The 20,338-nt window shown below is 36.2% G+C and overlaps 2 protein-coding genes and 2 long non-coding RNA genes across 4 annotated transcripts; 2 read left to right on the top strand and 2 right to left on the bottom strand.

Moving 5' to 3' along the window:
- Positions 1–315: 315 nt before the first annotated feature.
- hkdc1 (hexokinase domain containing 1) lies at positions 316–10,633 on the bottom strand. Its single transcript, XM_052613145.1, has 18 exons — positions 10,232–10,633; positions 8,957–9,119; positions 8,672–8,820; positions 8,247–8,366; positions 7,970–8,065; positions 7,732–7,831; positions 7,445–7,628; positions 6,804–6,959; positions 6,299–6,532; positions 5,889–6,193; positions 5,509–5,657; positions 5,253–5,372; positions 5,007–5,102; positions 4,680–4,779; positions 4,374–4,557; positions 2,775–2,930; positions 2,183–2,416; positions 316–2,092 (listed from the first exon to the last, which is right to left on the bottom strand). The coding sequence occupies exons 1-18, from the start codon at positions 10,292–10,294 to the stop codon at positions 1,942–1,944; spliced, it is 2,760 nt and encodes a 919-aa protein (XP_052469105.1). The 5' UTR covers positions 10,295–10,633; the 3' UTR covers positions 316–1,941.
- Positions 3,572–5,408, top strand: LOC128026261 (uncharacterized). The gene is made up of 2 exons (XR_008186381.1): positions 3,572–3,693; positions 5,034–5,408. It is a non-coding gene; the product is annotated as an uncharacterized LOC128026261 (long non-coding RNA).
- On the top strand, positions 6,859–14,964 carry LOC128026262 (uncharacterized). Its single transcript, XR_008186382.1, has 2 exons — positions 6,859–6,988; positions 14,745–14,964. It is a non-coding gene; the product is annotated as an uncharacterized LOC128026262 (long non-coding RNA).
- On the bottom strand, positions 12,320–19,797 carry LOC128026256 (ATP-dependent RNA helicase SUPV3L1, mitochondrial-like). The gene is made up of 15 exons (XM_052613148.1): positions 19,401–19,797; positions 19,085–19,162; positions 18,796–18,903; positions 18,601–18,715; positions 18,267–18,435; positions 18,060–18,171; positions 17,749–17,826; positions 16,613–16,704; positions 16,305–16,485; positions 16,014–16,107; positions 15,213–15,432; positions 15,054–15,134; positions 14,788–14,964; positions 13,077–13,225; positions 12,320–12,937 (listed from the first exon to the last, which is right to left on the bottom strand). Exons 1-15 carry the CDS (start codon positions 19,654–19,656, stop codon positions 12,559–12,561), a joined length of 2,289 nt encoding a protein of 762 aa, XP_052469108.1. The 5' UTR covers positions 19,657–19,797; the 3' UTR covers positions 12,320–12,558.
- Positions 19,798–20,338: the final 541 nt, after the last annotated feature.

The following is a 20,338-nucleotide window of genomic DNA, read 5'->3' as shown; positions in this document are numbered from 1 at the left end:
CAATAGCCCTCCTAAATGATCCTTAAATCTTGGAATTCATGGCACTTTATTTATTATTTAACTCATCACTTTTTACATTCATATTAACGTATTGCTTATAATGTCTCTATTTGTCCTTGTATTGTGTTTCTGTACCTGTTAAAAACTGTGTCGCTTTTACTGTGTTTCCTGCATGGAGAAGACCAAATCAAATTCCTAGTATCTGTATACATGGCGAAATAAAGTTGAATTGAAATCACACACAAACACACATTTGGATAGAGAATCTTTTACATAATCCAACAATGCCACCTCATAGAGAAGGGACCTTAGGACTGTTACTGAACTTGTGCTTTTGATGTTTATTGATATGGAACAAATAACAAACAAGGCTCAATATTTTTTCCTTGTATCGGTTTAATGTACAGAGGTAAACAATATACCACAGAAAACAATTACTGAAAGCAGAGAGATGTGCGTTTCTTGTTATACTTAATTTAGCTGAGTTATCTAACTTGGCCAACCTTAGCTAAGTGTAAGTGAACGTGTTTGCATGAATGCTAGAGCACATGCAGGTAACAGTGACGTGCTGGTGAGCATGGTTACTAGCGTCAGCTACTGTTGTTTGGCAGTGAAGCTAGTTAGCATTTGCAGGAGGGATTATGATGAGTAAACCTTTCCCTTCCTGCCCCGTGAGGATTTGTGATCAGGAGCTGGCCTGGTTTAACTGCTTGGTTAAATCCTTTAGAAGCTTAAATTAGTGTACACAAAAGGGAAATGCTAATGGATCTATTAAATCACCATTTGAAAAGTGGCCAAAGATAATTTATATACAAATGCATACTGCACTACATTTCGAAGAATATACAGTAAAATTCGGTTTGGGGTTGATTTAGAAAAAAAAAGTCTCTTATGCTTACCCAGACTGCATTTATTTGATCGAAAAATACAGTTTAAGCATTGATGTTGTGAAATGCTAGTACAATTTAAAATAATTGTTTTATATTTTCTTATGTTCCAAAATGGAATTTATTCGTGTGATGCAAAGCTGATATTTCAGCATCCTTTCTGCAGTATTCAGTGTCACAGGATCTTTTAGAAATCATTCTAATATGCTGATTTGCTGCTCAAGAAACATTTTTTATTATCAATGTTGAAAACAGTTGTTGTACTTAATATTTTTGTGGAAACCATGAAACTTGATGAATTTAATGCACCCTTGCTGAATAAAATGATTAATTAATTTTGAACAGTAGTATACTAGTCACGCTTTTCCATAAAATGACAATGAATGTGGACTGGATCTTGTAAAAAAACATATAAAAATACCATAAAATTATCTTAAATGTGGTCTCCTCACATTCGATTTCAAATAAAATCTTAAGTCATTTTTCACAATACCGAAAACAAGCTTTGAATTTGACTCTAATCTGCCTCTACTATTTAAATAAATAAATTGCTTTTCAAGTACAGCAGTTCCTGATTTAATATGGCTGTTTGGTCTCTAAGCTTCTCAGACACCATCGTAGAGCAACATACTCTCATGACATTCCACACTGCACACAGCCACTGCCCCCTTTAGTTTAGGCTTCTGTAAGCCTTTCACTCTGACTGCCCATGCAAACCGTTCACTGAGTCGGAACAAAAAGACCCTTCAAAGTGGCAACGTACAGTGAGAGTGAACCAATGCTAAACATGATGAACATCAGTGCAGTCTCAATTGCACTAATTAATACATTTAAAACAAAAGAATAATAATAGAAAAGTAATAAATGAACACTTTTCTGCCAATGTACCTGATTTTCAGATTTTTGTATGCAAAAAAATAAAATGATATGCAAGCTGCAAAATAAGCTAGAATTTGTGAAAGTTGTCATTTGATAAATCTGTTATTACTTATACAGCAGAAACCTGAACTCTTAAAACAACACATCAGCCCTCAAAGAAACCCAGTCTGAGCATCTATTGAGGTTCTTGTTTCTCTATATTATGCTGCTGTGCTACCGCTGTGATCAGGGCCGCCCCTTTCCCACTGCCATCCTCTGATAGGATAAAATCCACCTTACAGTTGGGCGCGAGTTCTCTGACAGTGTCCTTTAAGATTGTGGAGAAGCTGTCACAAAAAGCGACACATCAAGTTTAAGATATGAATCCAACACTGATTGAATGAAAATGTTAAGTTGTTGCACTAATCTTTACTTACTGTGGATGTAACTTGTAAAGGGTGCCGTCCACTCCCACAGTAATCTCCAGATGGTCCAGACCACGGTTCTCTCTGATTTTGTCTACAATAGCAGCCATTCCTGCTCCACAGAGCTGAGCTGCTCGGCGAGAAACAGCTCCACACACTTCTTTGACAATGATGCTGTCATCACATGTGCTGTCCAGGCCCAGATGCTGCAGAATAGACCTGACCTGCAGTAGCGCCAGACGGTCACTGAGTAAATGGAAGAAGCCAAAGCATGAGTCAGAAGAAATACATAACGTTGAATTTATTCACTTAGACTTTAGAAGTAAATACATTTAAATGACTTTGAGAGTCTATTATAAAAGGTGTGCTCCGTTTTTTTTTTTCATCATTTAAAAACCTAATACTACACAAATTTATGAGCTTCATATACGAGGCTCATAAATAAGCAACTAAGTGCAACTTAAATGTGACATTCAGCTAAAGGTGAAAGCTACACAATAGGTTGAACAACATCAGCATGATATATAAGGTATTTTCCAAAATATTTAAGGAGTTGAGGTCAGGCATGTGACCAATACATTTATGTCATAAATGGCGACTGTACCTCTCAATCTGAGAGAGGAACTTGGTCTCAAAGATGCCTTTGGTCTTCAGTCTCTCTGTGATGCGACCACGAAACAGAAGACCATGCTTTGTGAGATCAATGAGGATCTGCCTTACAATCTCTCCCAAATACATTCCACTGGTCATCTTTTCAAACCTGGAAATTAGAGGATAACACATCAGAACATATCTGGAAAACCTGAGACTTTGTGTGTGTGTGTGTGCATGTGTGCATGTGTGTGTGTGTGTGTGTGTGTGTGTGTGTGTGTGTATATATATATATATATACATATATATATATATATATATATATATATATATATATATATAAATGTGAATTAATGTAAAATGTAAATGAATAAGAGTAGTAGTAGATTTTTAAGAAGCAAGGGTTTATTTGTTGCAATAACCAAAAACACATTGTATGGGTCAAAATTATCTATTCTTCTTTTATGCCAAATGCCAAAAATCATTAGGATATTAAGTAAAGATCCTGTTCCATGAAATTTCCTACTGTTAATATATCAAAAATGTATTATCATTAGTAATGTGCATTACTAAGGACTTCATTTGGACAACTTTAAAAGTGATTTCTCAATTTTTAGTTTTTTTTTGTACCCTTAGATTCCTGATTTTCAAATAGTTGTATCTCGGCCAAATATTATCATAGACAGTAAAAGAAATGGACACAGCGACCCCATTGGATTCAACGGAGAAAAATGAACACTACTAGAAGCCATAGACAGTAAAAGAAGCACGCACTTCCTAGGGGTCGGGCGTACTGCGCAGGCTCAAACTGAGCTTGATGACGTATATGTCACATGAGCAACCTGTAAGTCTTCTAATCGCTGTGCCAAGAGAAATCTGAATCACCCACTGAATCTTGCAGAGAAGGCGAGCGTGAACAGCAGCAAATTTTGGTAAGTATTCTGATTAATTATCTCCCTTGAAGTCATGGCTCCACGTTCCCCCGATAGCCACATAGACAGTAAAAGATTGCCTGCGAGCTTCTCCTCCTGTCCATTTCTCTACTGTGCGACAGGTTATGACGCAATCGTTAGCCTATTTTTTTTTTTTTTTTTTTTTTTTTTTTTTTTACAAAAACTGCTTCTACGGGACCATAACGTAAGATACAACGTAATGGAGCCTTTTATACATTTTCGTGTTTCTTTAGAAATAATTAATAGACAAATTTAGTCTTTAAACGCCTCATATGTAAAGTTATTCGCTTTCAAAGTGACGCCAAAATAAATGGGAGTCAATGGAATGCTAACAGCAGGCTGGGGTCCTAACAAACCATAGGTTACATTTATGGAAATCTCTCATGACTTTGTGGTCCAGGGTCACATATGTATTTTAAGTAAAATAAAAATCTTCCCAATAATGGCAAAGCATTTAATTACTAATTAACAGACCTTATTTTTGCTTTTTACCTATAAAAGGCTATGTGCGTTTCAACATTAGTGTAGCTAACACTGGTTTCATGCTTCCTGCATGAATTCCTGATAGTATACTGCCCCCATGTGGACTAATGCGGAAAACTCAGAACTGTTTAGAATAACCACTGGAAAATAACATTGACTAAAATGGTCATTTTTACCTTTGTTTTCCTGGATTGAGTGAGCCTCCGTCCACTTCTCTGTCATATCTGGTCCGGATATCCTCAATATTATCATTTGCCCCAAATCCTCCCCATTCAGTGTTCACACACATCTGGCCTTCATCACCCTGCACTAACTCAATATTCTTCATCTCCTCCATGTAACACACATTGCTTCCCGTTCCTGTGGATTTAAGAATAATAGACTTATCGATAAGTTGCATACTATAATCTTTGTGTGTTTTGGTTTATAATCGGTGAACATACAGCCTCACTGAAACACCACAGAAATACATTAACACATACCAGCAATAAGACCAATCTGACATTTAGGGTCCTCGTATGCACATGTCATCATTGTGCCAACTGTGTCATTCACAATAGCAACGATATCAAGGTCAAATTCCTGAAAGAACAAATTAAATCATGACCACACCAGTACAAAAAACAAGTAGCACAAAAAATAGTCTCAGAGGAGATTATAAACAACATTATAATTATTTATGAATAGTCTGAATATTCTGATAATGTGACAATGGAACATTGACATTAATGATGATAATAATGCTTATTGATGTGTGTGTCTTGCAAAAACAACTTCTTGATGAGTGTGTCATGTTTGCTTCTCCTCACATTTCTTCTTTTGATGGCCTCTCTCAGCATATCCACAACATCATACCCCTCGCAATCTGTCGCTTTGAAGCCCTTCGTCCAGCAGACCAGATCTCCCTAAACATTTGGATGGCAAGGATGATCGATCGAGAGTTGCATTTGTCTGTGTGCTTAAACAGTTGGTTTTAAGGTGTTTAAGCCTTGTTATGAGAATTATAGTGACAGCTGAAGTGACTTCTGATATCTCAAGAAAAGATTCTTGTTTACCTTATCAATACCTGTCTGGTTGCATGGGAAAGAGAAGGTGAAGCCGAGAGGCAAACGAGTGTTCTTCATCCCCATATAGTCCAAGAAATCCGAGATGCACTGAACTATGTGGTCAAACAACTGGAATAATAATAATAATAAAGCATTTCTTGTGAATGTTGTACTGATACATTTCTGACCTTATAATGACGGTAAACGTTATGCAAATGTATTCATTTGGACTAAAATAATAGTTAATTTATTGAAAGTGTTTCACCTCCTCTCCTGTGCCTTGCATGATCTCCAGTGGAATGGCGTAAATCTTGTTGTACATCCTGACTGAATTTCGCAGACCGGTACGAATCTTAACCACCAACACACGGAAATTGGTTCCACCAAGATCCAAGGCAAGGTACTTTCCTCTTTCTGTGACGGTAACATCCAGTGACGTAATATGTATGTTAATAAGTAAATTATCATAACCCTCAGACTTCACATCTATTCTTTATCCCACTAAATATACAAGTGAAATCAAAATAATGAAATAAATATAATAGCCTGCAGCAATAGGACAAGTGGTTTGGAGAATTATTATATTCTAGAATAGTATAGTGTTGACTTACAAAAAAATTGCAATAAGTAGCCAGTTTCCTTTACCTGTCCCATCTGGAGTCCTGTAAACATACGTGGGCAGCATTTTGACTGAGGCAGTGGGATGGGAGTCTTTCCTCAAGCCTCGTTCCAACTCCACGCGCATCTTCGCCTTCACTTCCTGAAGCTGTGTGGAGCTCAAGGTGAAGGCCGCCAGAGTATCATCGACCTCCTTCCTTTGGGAAGCTAACCGCTGAGCTACTGCAGTCACCATGGCGGCACCTTTTGCACTGCCACTTTCAGACAGCACGAAACGGACATGACAGTCTGACACCAGATGGCGGACCACCTTGTGGAGCCTCTTGGGGTACCTTTAAAATTTAGATACAAGTTGTAGATTTTAAATCTTCTTCAATCCAATTTCATATTAAACCTCCTTGGGTTTGACATTTGTTTCTGAAAGTGAACTGACATACTGTGGATGTGTTCTGTAAACCGTCCCATCCACTCCTACTGTGGTCCGAAGGGTTTTCAGCTTTTTGTTTTCTCGGATCCGTGTCAGAATGGCAGCCAGAGCGGCAGCAACCAGATTAGCTGACCTGAAGGAGACGATGGTACAGACATGCTGGACAGCAATGCAGTCATCTTCACTAGGATTGAGACCCAGGTCTTCCAGGATCTCCTTGGTGTTCTCCAGACCTCCTTTATACCTGGAAACATCCTCAGTTAGAATATGCACATTTAACCCCATCTAGACCAGCACTAACCACCAACAACCAGACTGAGCCAGGGTGGAAATCCATGCTGATCGGAACTAACTTATTCTGCAGGGAAAATTGTCAAATAATCACACATGAATATTTAGAATCGTAAATCCGTCATAATAGGTTTGGCATAGGATTCCTCATAGATAGAAAAACGTATTGCTTATTTCAAACCCATTTGATATCAGTTTATATTTTTGTGAGTATGTAATCTTACTGTTCAATCAAGCAGATATGTTTGGTCTGGAAAGTTCCCTTGGTTCGAAGAGCATCAGAGACTTGGCCACGAAAGAGTAGACCCTTTTTGGCCATCTTCAGCAGGATGAGTCTCACGAGCTCACCCATGTACATCCCACTCACCATCTTTTCAAAACTGGGAAGGACACAGCCAGAGTTACAAAGGTAATATATTATCTATAAAACTTGGCGAAAATAGTTTTTTGTTACATTTTGGGGGAATCTTAATTTACACGTGTTGAAACCTTTTAAAATGAAAGGCCAAAATAAAACTTGATTGAGGTTCAAATGATTGAAAACTTCATTGTGGGAATAAAGTACAGTAAATGATGAATTATATCCAAATATAATATTTAAAAGTGCTGTATGTAGGACTGTAGCATTGGTTTTCAGATAAACAAGTATGTTAACTGAGCACGTTTCTTAAATATCTGCAAACATGTAATAATATATTTTATTTTATAAATAAAATAAAAAAAATTGCATATTTTTTCCTGCTTTTGTAATATGGCATGACGGCCAAATCAGAGGTCATTACGAGCCTACTTTTGCCTAAAGACCTTGGTTTGGGTATCTCTGTGTTAAAGCAATCTGATGACCTGCCTATTAATAAGCACTTACAGCTGTTTTCCTGGATTAATTGAGGCGGCATCAATTTCACGGTCAAAGCTTGTGATGAAATCATCAAGCACACCATCGTCTCCAAATGCCCCCCATTCAGTATTAATACACATCCTCCCTTCATCTCCTTCCACCAGATCAATGTGTCTGAGCTCCTCCATGTAACAAGCATTAGTGCCGGTACCTGAAACAGATAGTGGCACAAATCAAACATTTACATTTCTCTTACTCTTGCAGGAGTCTTATGAGTTTTAAAACTCTTCTTTACGTGTCCAGTGAGGCCTTACCTATAATAACCCCCACCTCACAGTTCTGGTCATCATATCCGCAGGTCATCATGGCCCCCACTGTGTCATTGACCATAGCCAGGACATCTACGTCAACAACCTTCACACACACACACACCAAAAAATATAAATAAAAAATACCAGCTGACTATTGCTGTGACTTCTACTAGCACCAGCTGGTTTCTACTTTCCCATTTTATTCACTAAAAATGATGAATGAAGAAAATAGTATCCATACCCCAACTTTTCGAATCGCTTTCTTTAATAACTGCACCACATTGTTCCCTTGAACACCTCTAGCCTTGAAATTCTTTGACCATGACAACAAGACACCCTGTGTCAACACGAACACAATGTGTCAGTGAGATCTGCTGATATCAATGTCTCTTCTTTCATTTCACTGGTGTACTGGTAAGACAATCGACTTGAATCAATATCTTAATGACTTGAACACCTTGATTGAATTAAAGGGTTAAGATGATATTGTATATAAACATGTCTGAGTTCAACTGTACCTCATCTATTTTGGATTGCGCACAAGGGAAAGAGAAGGTGAAGCCGAGAGGTTTTCTTGTGTGATTAATGTGGTGTTTCTGGAGAAAAGACTTCAAAGACTCTGCCACATGCTCAAAAAGCTGAAGAAGAAACAATCATGTAATAAAAAACATTATTAGTTTGAATAATACGCTTCTTATTCATGTTTTTTTTTTTATCAGTGACCTAGAGTCTAAGGTCAGCTGACATTGTTTATTGAACACGAGCAACGCATGAATAAATGCATAATTGCTATAAATGTATTGGTATAATTGCCGTACGAGAACTAACAACAAAGTTTATTCAGTCTTTTCTTATTAACATCACAATCACAATACACTGAAAAAGGTTTGTAATCTGCAATAGATTACTTTTTGTTCAAACTCATATGTGAAGCGATAATCACCTCAGATCCTTTGCCATTGAGGACCTCTTCAGGGATGGGAAAGGTTTCACTCTCCATCTGGACTTTCCCCTTCCCATCTTCGGAAACCTTCACCTGTAGTACCTTAAATTTGGAACCCCCCAGATCCAGCGCCAGAAACTCACCCTTCTCTGCAGGAGAAACATATGAAAGAGAACAAATCTCATCAGATTTGAATTCTTTAATATTACTCTAATGCAGAGGTTCCGAATTTTGCTGCTGCATGTGAAAATAGTTACAGGAGGAGGCACGTAGATGTCAGTGTACCTGAGCCATCGGGTGTTGAATAAACGTGGGTCGGGAGCATCTTGACTGCAGCTGTAGCATTGCTCTCGTTTGACAGTCCTTTCTCCATCTCCTGCCGAAAGCGAGCTGATATGTCCGCCAACTGATCATCTGATAAACGCATTGCGTACAGATACCGGTCTACCTGTTGAGAAGCACAATTATTTCAAACACTACAACTTTCTTATGTTATACATTCACTGAAACAAAATACGGTGGAATAAGTGGCTTAACAACAAAAAAGGATGAATACACAAAATACTGACAAATAATAAAATGTAAAATGTTGAAGGAATGACGACAAGAAAATGACCAAATAATACTAATAATATCAGTGACGCGTACAATTACATGACATTGTGAAAGATAATGTGGGTGTGTTTCTGGAGATAAAAATTATACTGTTGTATAAAATGACATCTCTAAATGTGGAGATTCGTTTGGCTTACACTCGAGATTAGTTTTGCATACAAATTTGTCAGTGGGGTTCTTTATGAAACTAAACTTTTATTCATATATTTATATTTATTGGACTTGTATTAACAGACACAGGAACAGCAGTGGAACAAGTATCCAGCATACACAGTAACTGTTCAAAAAGAATCCCAGAATGTACCTTTGCTCCCTATATAATTCCCATATGTCCATTTGTGTTATTGTATCACTTTGGTGACTTTACTATTATTATAAAATGTGGAAAACGGTAATAATAAAGAGTGTGTAGCGGTGTCTTTAACTGATCAAGTATAACAGATTATAAGTATAACTTCATAGCTTAGATTAAATAGTTAAAAACAAGTTAAAATAGATAAATCTACAACAAAATAGTCATTATTTTAATTTTGGCTCAAAACGGTGTGAACTTTTAGGGAAATGAAAAGCATTTCAATAAATGCAAAAGAGTAGGTCAAGGTCCTCTCTCTCTCCTCATGCATGCGAGAAGAGTTAATGATTCCAGAGGCCACGGTGAAATCACATTCATCACGGACAATAGGCTGATAAAAGAAGTTACACTTACAGCATAGAAAGTCACAAAAAACAAAAACAAAAAAGAATTCTGAGACACCTCAGAAAGAGAATTGAAATATTGATACATATATAATAATAATAATAATAATTGAAGTGAAGAATAATACATACTTTATAATTGAATACGAGGCATTATTTCTTAAAAACAATCATTATAATTATCTTCTGATGGAAAGTTTGTCTAAAAAGATATTTAAACAAGTCGAGAGGTTTTAGAAACACAATTACCTTCTTGATCTGATCCTCCTGAAGCTTTGAGAAGTAAAAGGACAGCAAATGGACCGCAAACATCTTGACTTCCTGACACAGGTGGTGACTTCAGAAAAAAAACGTGATTTACTTATTGAAAGACAAAATGAGTCCTCAGGTTTAAATGTGTCCCGAAGCCTGTCCCCCTCAATCCTCAGGAGTGATTCTAATATGACTGAAAGATTTCCTCTGAGCTTGTATTTCCCTATGTGAGAGTTCAGCACTTGCTTTTCCCTCCCCTTTCACGGCTAAATAATTAATGGCTAAGCCTCGTCCGGCCTCTCTGCTCTCCAGCCTCACCTAGCAATGTGATTGGCTTCCCTCCAAACTGCAGGAACACCTTAAAACAATCTTGAGTGAAACAATAGTTCAAAAAGGATCCTCTCTGTTCAGTTCGAGTTCAATATGTAAACATCCTTAGTGGAAAAATGGAGAGAAGCGTGCTAAATGCAGAACAGCCTTATCTGTGTTCACCAGGACAGAGCTGACAAGATCAAAGAGAGGGTATGTCCACAGAGACAATTTCAGGCCTTTGCTCCTCTGGGTCTGTAACTGTGAAGTATTAAATGTAACAGAAATGTGCTGTTAAAGGCAACAAGTTCACAAAGAGCCTTATGGGCTAAAACCAAGGAAAATGTTCAAGGATTAAGATGTTTCTCAGACATTCAGCTAATACAGTTACCATAGTAATGGGCAGAGATTAACCGGGGCCTTCAGCAAACACAGAGCAGCTTGATCTACCAAACCTTTTTAACACTTCACTTCTTTGCTGAAATTTTAATCCTGAAAAAAAAGAAGTCCATTATCATGATACATGCTATTAGCTTGTCCATTTTCGTTGACTGTTGTTTAAATAAATCAATGTGTAGGCATAACTGTCCAGATCATTTTCACAAATAGAATACAAACAGGTTTCCAGTTACTTGAAATAATAAATTAATAGTAGTAGTAGTCCAATGAATAAATACATTAATCTCAAAATTGCAATTGTTGGAAAGAGGACTATTACCTATTAACATAGCATTAAATATAACTTTAAACAGGCCAAAAGTTGAAAAAAAAAAATTCTGAAGGTTATTAAGGGACATTTTTTTGTTTAAATCTATTGAAAAGAAGAAAAATTTCACTTCAATTAAATTTTTCAGTATTAGTAGAACTATAATATATGACAAGTTCTGATTTGCATTGATTTTTTTTGACTGACCCTTACACCGCCCTCATCTGTACAAGGCCGTTGACGAAATCAATCCACATATCAGCTGTAGTATTTCATTGGTCCAGTAGAGTTCCTAAAATAACATCAGATTGCATAACCATGCTAAAAATAAAAGAGGGTAAATACAAACTAGATGAAAAAGTCAGTCAAGACAAACTTTAAGATTAGATTTAGATCAGCACAGCCAGCGAAGGATTAAATGTAGATGTTTTTAATGACACGGAATGAAAACGTTTTTTGTTAGGAGTCGTGGCAGTAATGTTAGAGGCGGAGCGACTTTAACGACGTGTGATCAATCCCGCTCAATCTAAAGCAGCACTTAACTGCAGTGGAAACGCATACCGTGCCGAGCTCAGCAGTGCTGTGTCAAGCCGTGTCGCACCACACAGTGGAAAAGCGCCACTAGGGTACTCCGGGTGGTTGCTAAGGTGTTGCTATGGTACTCTGGGTGGTTGCTAGGGGTTACTAGCATGTTGTTAACATACAGTAATAGCGATCACGTTTCTAGCATGTTAAACGTTATTAGCAATTTGTTAACATGTATCTGTATAGACCTGTAACATATGACAAGTTCAGATTTGCACTGACTTTTTTTAAATGACCCTTAGACTGGCCTCATCTGTACAAGGCCGTTGCAGTGCGGTGCACACTAAATCAATCCACATATCAGCTGAGTTCCTAAAATAACTGTATAACCATGCTAAAAATAAAAGAGGGTAAATACAAATGATTGTTTTGTTTTTTTTAAAGGTTCAATGGACTGCCAAGAACATTTCAATGTTTTTGATTCTGGTTATTATCTTGTACAATAAACACATTTTTTAAACATTGGTTAGGCAAAAGGAGAGCCATTGAAAATATCAATATAATTTTATTGTCACATCTAAAAGGGGGTGTTACATGTCTCTTTTTGACACTCGGTTTTACATTTCTATGAAAGCTGTGATGTTTTATAGCAAGATAGATGTGATGTGCTCCAGAAAAGTGGTGAGGCACAACCATTACATCCAGTTCAGAACATCAGAAGCACGGTCGTACTGTTCTCTTGATCCTCTCAATGTACAGAAAAGCCCATGTTACACATTAATGTTCACTTTTTCTTTCTTTTCCCTTTATTTGCTGAATTGGAGTCGTCTCCTTGTTGGCTCTGCTCTCGAACCCATTCTCTCTGCAGCTGCTGTAACAGTTCCTTTGTCAGTAGGCCGTCCCGCACCAACCTTGAGCTCAGTGACGAGTCCGGCGCCCTGGGATCTTTTCTTTGATTCTTTGTCCCTCGTCCCCTCCTCAGTGGCGGTGTGTCTGAAACAGCAAGTCCTATGGAGGCAGTGTTTTGTGCAGAGGCGGGTTGATCCTCTGTGGCACGGATAAGCCGCGTGATGTTACGCACACCAACCTGGATGATCCCGTCCAATTCCTTTTGAATATCACGGATGAGACTAGCATCAGGGAACATGTCCATGAAGCGATAGCTGCGAGAGGGAAGCGCTACAAGAGGTTAATCATGGGAAATTAGATTGTTTGTTAATTATTGATCTCTGATTTAATGCTACAATTCAAATAAATAGTTACAGATGGTTTGTGTTCAACTTTAGGGTAAAAAATATATACCTGAGCCAAAGGTAAAGATCTAGCACATCATGGACAGCCTCGAGGTGAACCAGGTCCTTGATGTTTTTGGGAGGCACCAGAGGCCAATTCACATGTCGACACACCCAGCTGAATGTCAGAGGTTCATCTCTGCTGAACTGTCTGGCAAACTATAGAGAACAGACTTAGTTTTACAGCTTTTATTAACCAGGTTAATGTTAATTTATAAATATACTATTATACAATTACTACTAATAAGTTCTACTATTCTTAACAAACTAAACATTTAAAAAAAATCATTTCAATTAAATAATTTAAAGAAAAGCTGAAATAAAATATTACATGAAAACATTAGAAATCTTGCCTTGGCAACTAACTCATAATAATAATATATTTGAAATAAACTTACGCATTGAAATATAAAAATAAAAGCTAATTTAAAAAAAAATAATAAATAGAATATAAGTCATACTAAAATAATACTGCTACTATATTACTGTGATTGTTATAATAATAATTATATTACTATACTATATATACTATTGATAGATATTACTTTATTTAAAAGGGTACATTGGATAACTTTTTTTTTTTTGTTAATTTTTATGGCATGTCTGCCAGCTCAGAAGATCTGAAAAGAAAACACGCAGCCAGTTTGTTATGGGCTTTGAAGACCCTAAATAATCATACCAACTTGTGGAAAATGGGCATACGATGTCCCCTTTAAAAACAAATTTATAGTTGAAAATGTTATTATCATAAGTATATTTAGAAAACGGCTATACAAAAAATTGTCCAATTTTATTTCATACTAGATACTGCTTTAACTAATGTTAACAAAAATAGCCTTATTGTAAATTGTTACAACCTTATTAAATCACCTTCATTTTGATTTTCAGTTTAACAGATACAAATATACCATTATAATAATTTTTTTATAAAAAAATTGTCTGTGAAACAGCAGACATGTTAGTGACAGGGTTCAGTCTATGGACCTTCAGGTCATTTGGTTTTCTACTTTCTACTAAAAGAAATAGAAAAATGAGAAATGGAAAAAAAGAGAAATTATTTTGTTTTAAGAAACAGAAGAAAAAAAATTTGCTAGATTTTTGAGGTTATTCATAAATAGGCCTAGAATAAAACGAGTAGGCTAAAATGATGCCCACACATTCGAAAAATAAATAAAGCATAATTAAATTTTTTACCCATGAAATATGAAAAATCGGCTTGTTTTTTGTTTTCCCATTTCTTAAAATATTTTTTTTTAAATAAAAAAATAAATAAAAATAAAAAAAATATCGAACTGTTTCAAATATATCTTTATTTCTTTTTAAGTAGCGATTCAAATGACCGGAAGGTACAGCGACTTGGGATCCCACACTTTTGTTTTTATTATTATTATTAGCCATCAATTTCCCCATTTTTTTAATGTCCAGGCAAGGATTTTTTTTTTTATAATTTTATAAAACATCCAAATATAACTTTTTTTTATTATTTATTTTATTAATTTCCTTGTTTATAGGCCTGAAAAGTTTTCTAGAAATCCTGCAGTGATGATGTCTCTACAATTTTCACATACAATTTTCCACTGGCTTATAAATAATTTCTTAACCAAATCGATTCACTAAATGTTCAACATCTTCTATTAGTTCTCTGTAATTCTTTTTTTTTTTTTTCTTTGCTGTTCAGGTTTTGAGCTCCAGGTGGTTCGTTCAGAGATTATTACACACACCTTGAGAAAGGATGTGCAAACGAAGGCCTGTTTCTTGTTAATTGGGGCCGTGCAGAACACATAGCGGATCCGCAGATTCAGAGGAATATGCTGAATCATATCCGCCAGGAATTTGAAGTCATCAATGTTGCAGACAAAGTAAATTCCATCCACTTGTGCAAGACTGACAAATATATCCTGTATAAAGGAATAGAAAATAAAGTGATGGTTTAAAAGTATATGATTATTAATCAGTAAAATATTTGTGTGATCATCTTTAGACTTACAATAAGGTTTGAGAGAGTTGCTTGGGGGAGATGGTAGGCGAACATCTCTATCTGCTCTGCTGTGGGGTGCAATCCTGCTGTCTGAGATCAGGAGTGCATGAGAAATACACAAATAATAACAACATATATTCTTTTATAATAAGATCACATTATTCTTACCTCAATAGGATCAACAGGCTTCCCCAAGATCTCCTTTAAAACAGGAAGGTCGTCCCTTTGCATAGTAGTGACCTCCCCCTCTTTAAACACAGAGCTGAAGCGTCCTGCTCGGCCAGCGATCTGCAGCGCCTGTGAGGTGGAAATAGTGTCCAGCTCCCTCTCCCCCTTCTCATTCACACTGGGTTTTACCAGAGAATTAAAGATGATTCTCCTAATACTCCTGAAGGAAACAAAGAACCAGTATTTTCATCAAGATGCTGAAGAAATCAAACTCTGTTGTGCAAAATATGCTGAGATTAGTGCAATGACACAAAAGGCTATAGCAAAGCTTCCATGTAATTTTTCTCAATCAGGAGACATTGAGTCCACAAGAGGACCTCAGCAAACATCCGAGGGGGCAACTATTTAAATTAATACATTTAAATATCCTAATCTAAATTAAAATGCTACAAAACAAACAAAGACGATATCAACTGATATCTTAATTCTTTTTATTTTCTCTCTGTATTTTTATTGAAAACCCCTATTTAATATACGTATTAATACTAGTTACCTTAATATACGTATTAATACTAGTTACCTTTTTTTATGTTTATTGAACTCTGCAATACTTCCAGGATAAAATACTAGATCTTTGCCTATATGGAGGGCTTTTAACTCAAAAAGTTTGAGGACCATTAATTTAATTCTCAGGATCAAAAGTAAGGCGGGGAACTGTCATTAAAAACAGGGGGATAAGGTTTTAAGTGTCAAAATGTAAAACTAGGTTACTGTTTTATTTTATTTTAAGACATTACTCACAGGTTCAACCCCATTCCAATTGCATCTGTGGCAACAAGGATTTTGCAAGGGTCGTCTGGATCATTAAACTTTTTTGCTTGAGCCAACTTGGTGCCTGTTGGCCAATCAAAATGCTACGTTAGTATCCATGTCATCATTATTTTGATGTAATGACTGGAAGGCAGTGTGATATTAATAGAGCAAGTTCAAAAAAACAGAAAAAACCATAGATAAACCAATAAATATAAATTCAATTTCCTCACACAATTCCTCTTATGACACATTTGAACAAACCGACTCAAGGACTCTTACCAGGGGGCAAGCTGCCATAAATGACAGCACACTCCAGGCCACGAACTTCTATCTGCCGGCTGATCGAGTAGATGTCATTTTTGCTGAAGCACACGATGCAGTCGCCTGGCTTCAGGTTATCTAATGATTCCACTGCATGATTTGAGACTGAAAAAGGGGTCAGCCTTTTATAATTATGTACCTTAAAAGATAAAAAAAACACACTTGTGGCTTCAGTATCTCACACCATTAGACAAACAGTGAAATATTATTTAACTTCAAAACAAACGTACAAACAGTAAACATCAGTAGGAACTGCTGAGACTCACCTCGACCTCTTCACCAGTGGTGTACATGAGTTCAGTGACAAAGTCAACTGCTGCAGCTTCTCCACACACATGGATCTCCTCAGCACACAAACCTATTCAGAAAGAGTAACTTCATATCTGCACCTCTATATATCTTTAACATAACTAATCTATTATATTTATATGAAATCTAAATTACCCAAACAATAAAATAAAGTTATAAATAAGTGGGTCTACAAAAAAAAAATCTGAGACCATTTATGAAAATGCTACTCATTTGCATTCTTTACTAATTCAATCAATTTGTTTTCATTACAAATCAATATTCAGGTGAAAAAAATCAAAACTTTTTCTTAGTCAATTTCATAAATTTGCTTATTTGATTAATGACAGAGAAAGTTATATATAGTGGTCAACCGAAGTATTTTTCAAATATTGGCATTGGCCGATAATTTTTCTGCTTGGCTGATGTGTTCAGGGTGGGACTTTTATTTTAACAGCGCTGAGAGCTCTCGGCACAGTGCTTTAACAGTTCTGTCTTGATACGGATAAAAGTCTTTCTAATAATCAGATAGAACGGTTATACAAAGGAATTAATGTATAAATAAAGTATTATCATAATTGCGTTTATATTATTAGTAATAGAAAGCATTTTCTCTGTGTGCTGTATGTAAAATGAGTGTTACCTTGGCTTTATTTGAAAAATATGATTCCCAGTGCACACAAACTTCCCAGAATACGGAGTGCCCTGTTGGTTACAGTGTTTACTTCCTTTTTAATTATATTTCTATAAAAAATTTATGAAAAATACTTTTTCATCTAAAGTATGTTTATTTTACACATTTAAGTTTTAATCCATTGTCAAATGATTTCAAATTTCTTAAATAATTTTTTTTTTTTTTTTAAATATCGGGCTGCCCGCTTTTCAAGATATCGGCTCAGATGTCAAAAAACAAAACAAAAACAACAACAACATATTGGTCAACCACTAGTTATATATTCTTTTTTATTTTATCTTTTTTTTTAGTTCCTAAAGCTTGTTATTTTTCTTACTGAAAAACAATAATAAATAAATAAATAAAAATGTCCCAAATATTTGAACCCTACTGTATGTGTAAATAAATACTGTTTCTGGTGGCTTCCAGAAGTGAACTCACCTAGAAGAGCTCTCGTCCAAGCCCATCCTCTGGCAGGATCTTTGATCATCTGAATCTCATCAATGACAGCCACTTCATCTAAACAAAATATTCAAACAATAATAATATGTTTTAGTTACACAGTACCTTTTCACAAGCTCAAGGTAGCATTACAGTGAATAAGCAATTAAAGAACAGTCAAGTCAAATATTTTGTAATATTTACTTCTATTTCTTTGTACTTATAAATTGTGCATTTTCATTAGATTGCTAAAGATCAGCACTCAACAGGTATCGCATACAGGTTCAAAAAATCTTGTTCTCTATACTCACAAGGAGTTGTGACACTGCACATCTCTATGGTAGAGGCAATGTGGCCAGACACTCTTCCTTCTGGATCAACAAATATTCTCTCTTCTCCTGTGACCAGATCACATGGCACTCCCTAATAGGAAACCATACATAGCGGCTCTAACATTCACAGCTAATGTGTAATTACAAAAGAAACCAATACAAGCTAGTCTGAGGAGAGAAACTCACTGCCTCATTACTCTTCTCATGGATTTCATGGGCCAGCAGCTTTAGCGGTCCACAGTAAACTCCAGACTTGGCTGCTAGGAATCTCTGGATGGCATGATAGGTCTTTCCACTGTTGGTCGGTCCTGCGTGAAAAACAATCTTTCTTTGAATAGCCCTGGCCTCTGGATACCTGTAACACAAATTTATCACGTTCAAAAGATTGCATGGTAAAAAAAAAATAAAAAAAATACAAACTGTCATGACTAATTCTGAGCATTGTGTTTTATAACTTCAGTAAGTGCAGATGAGAAAGTATACATTGTTGTATTAAATCTGTGGATGAAACTTGCAGTACCAGTTTGCTGGGACCCGTAAGTCACTGATCTTGCGTAAATCATCCATACAGTCCAACATAGGGAAAATCTCTTTGGCATGTCTCATAAAGTATGGGAAAATGTCATCTATGTGACCTGGAATGAGGAAAGGAACATGATAGAGTTGGGTTTCTCTTATGGATATTGACAGTTCAGTATCTGTTGTAAATACTCACCAGCTCCACAACAGATGTCACTAAGAATGATGTGAAACTCAGCATTCAGTGAGTTCATCTCCAGCACATATTTCCGAAAACTCACAAACGCTTGATGGAAGAGACGAGCTGTTGAAGAACAAATAAACCACAATCACAAAAATGTTTTGTGTCAAGCAAAATACAGTAGTATTCTTGACATACTTCTCCGTGCATTGTTTTTAGAATGGCATGTTGTTATAACAACACAATGTGATGGGTGTGTTACATATGTAAGATCATGTAGTAATAATGGGTCCATGATTCTTACCATCAATCCCCTGGTCAGCAGCCAGTTTTTGCATTTCTTTCCTTTTGTAGAATCTATTCAGTACCTTCAGAAGTTCACCTGTTAAAACGGGTAAATACACAACGATCGGCTGTTTTTTTTTTTATAATAGTTAACTGAATCGAATATTGTCATTTTCATCTGCATGGTCAAATCTATAGTTTGGTTACATATACAGATGTTAAATGAGGTTGAGGTATATTAAAGATACATTCAGATGCTAATATGAATGTCCAGAACTACAAGTGAGTCATATAGAAATCGATTATAACACAACACTACTAAAGACTGAGTTTACTTTTGTCCAGCGGTTGCGTCAGCTCCTCGCCGACTGTCCCGTCCCCTTCATCACTTCTGACGGTGAGCGGGACAAACAGGGATGTGTCCAGGGGTCTCGAAGAACTGTTCGTAGATGAATGTCTACTTGATAACTGTTTAAATGTCCTTCTTGTTGGATGCAGTGTAGAGCTGTTTGCTACAGAAGCTGTGCCAGCACAGACCCGGGATCGGAAGTGAGAGCGCGACAATAAGTAAACACAGCGATTTACCGACATTTTCAGCTTCCGTTAATCGAGTGCAATTGTTTTAACAGAATAAAATCATTTTAATTAACTATGTTTAGCTACAGCAACAGTGCCAGCCTCTATTATGACAAGGAGGTCAAGTTCCTCTTACACGTGACAACATGCAGAAGGACCCAAGTATTTTTGGTACCCGAAGTAATGCCTGTTTCTTTTTATTTCACTAATGATTCAAATGTTAGGGAGAATATATCATATTCTATGAAGTGTATTATAGACTATGATATCAAGAGAATGCGTTCGCTATACCATTTGCAATCTTGAAGGTTAATGATTTTTGGAAAGTGGCACAAACTGCAACTACATGCGGGGTTTGACACTAATCAGATCTGTGAGGGGACAGAATTTTTAATGGTGTCCGAAACCTTAGTGGACATTATCCATAGTAAATAAATTATCAAGTGCACTCATTAAATCCCACAATGCACAGCAATAACGAGTGTACAACTGATGTTTTTATTTTTTATTCATACCAACACTTAAAAACAAGTATAACCACAACAACCTCAAAAGCAATAGATGACAAAATGTAATAATAATTGTAATTTTGAAATAATTATTTTTTTATGCCCATCAAAGATAAAACGTAAGAATTAGTCAACCAGAAAAATTGACAGTACTGCGTTCTTACCCAGAAATGTACACTTATGAATAA

This window comes from Carassius gibelio, chromosome A13, assembly GCF_023724105.1.
Source record: "Carassius gibelio isolate Cgi1373 ecotype wild population from Czech Republic chromosome A13, carGib1.2-hapl.c, whole genome shotgun sequence".
In the NCBI taxonomy this organism is placed as follows: domain Eukaryota; kingdom Metazoa; phylum Chordata; class Actinopteri; order Cypriniformes; family Cyprinidae; genus Carassius; species Carassius gibelio.
This window is presented reverse-complemented; position numbering and strand designations above follow the sequence as displayed.

Excerpts from the sequence above, each read along its gene's own strand:
- hkdc1 (XM_052613145.1), bottom strand. The coding sequence starts at position 10,294 with ATGTTTGCGGTCCATTTGCTGTCCTTTTACTTCTCAAAGCTTCAGGAG. Across the intron at positions 9,120-10,231 it reads AGGAGGATCAGATCAAGAAG|GTAGACCGGTATCTGTACGC; the intron begins GTAATTGTGTTT and ends GCTTCTCAACAG. Across the intron at positions 5,103-5,252 it reads ACCAGACAGGTATTGATAAG|GGAGATCTGGTCTGCTGGAC; the intron begins GTAAACAAGAAT and ends CCAAATGTTTAG.
- LOC128026256 (XM_052613148.1), bottom strand. The coding sequence starts at position 19,656 with ATGTCGGTAAATCGCTGTGTTTACTTATTGTCGCGCTCTCACTTCCGA. Across the intron at positions 17,827-18,059 it reads GTGCAGTGTCACAACTCCTT|ATGAAGTGGCTGTCATTGAT; the intron begins GTGAGTATAGAG and ends TATTTTGTTTAG. Across the intron at positions 15,135-15,212 it reads AGCCTGTTGATCCTATTGAG|ACAGCAGGATTGCACCCCAC; the intron begins GTAAGAATAATG and ends TCCTGATCTCAG.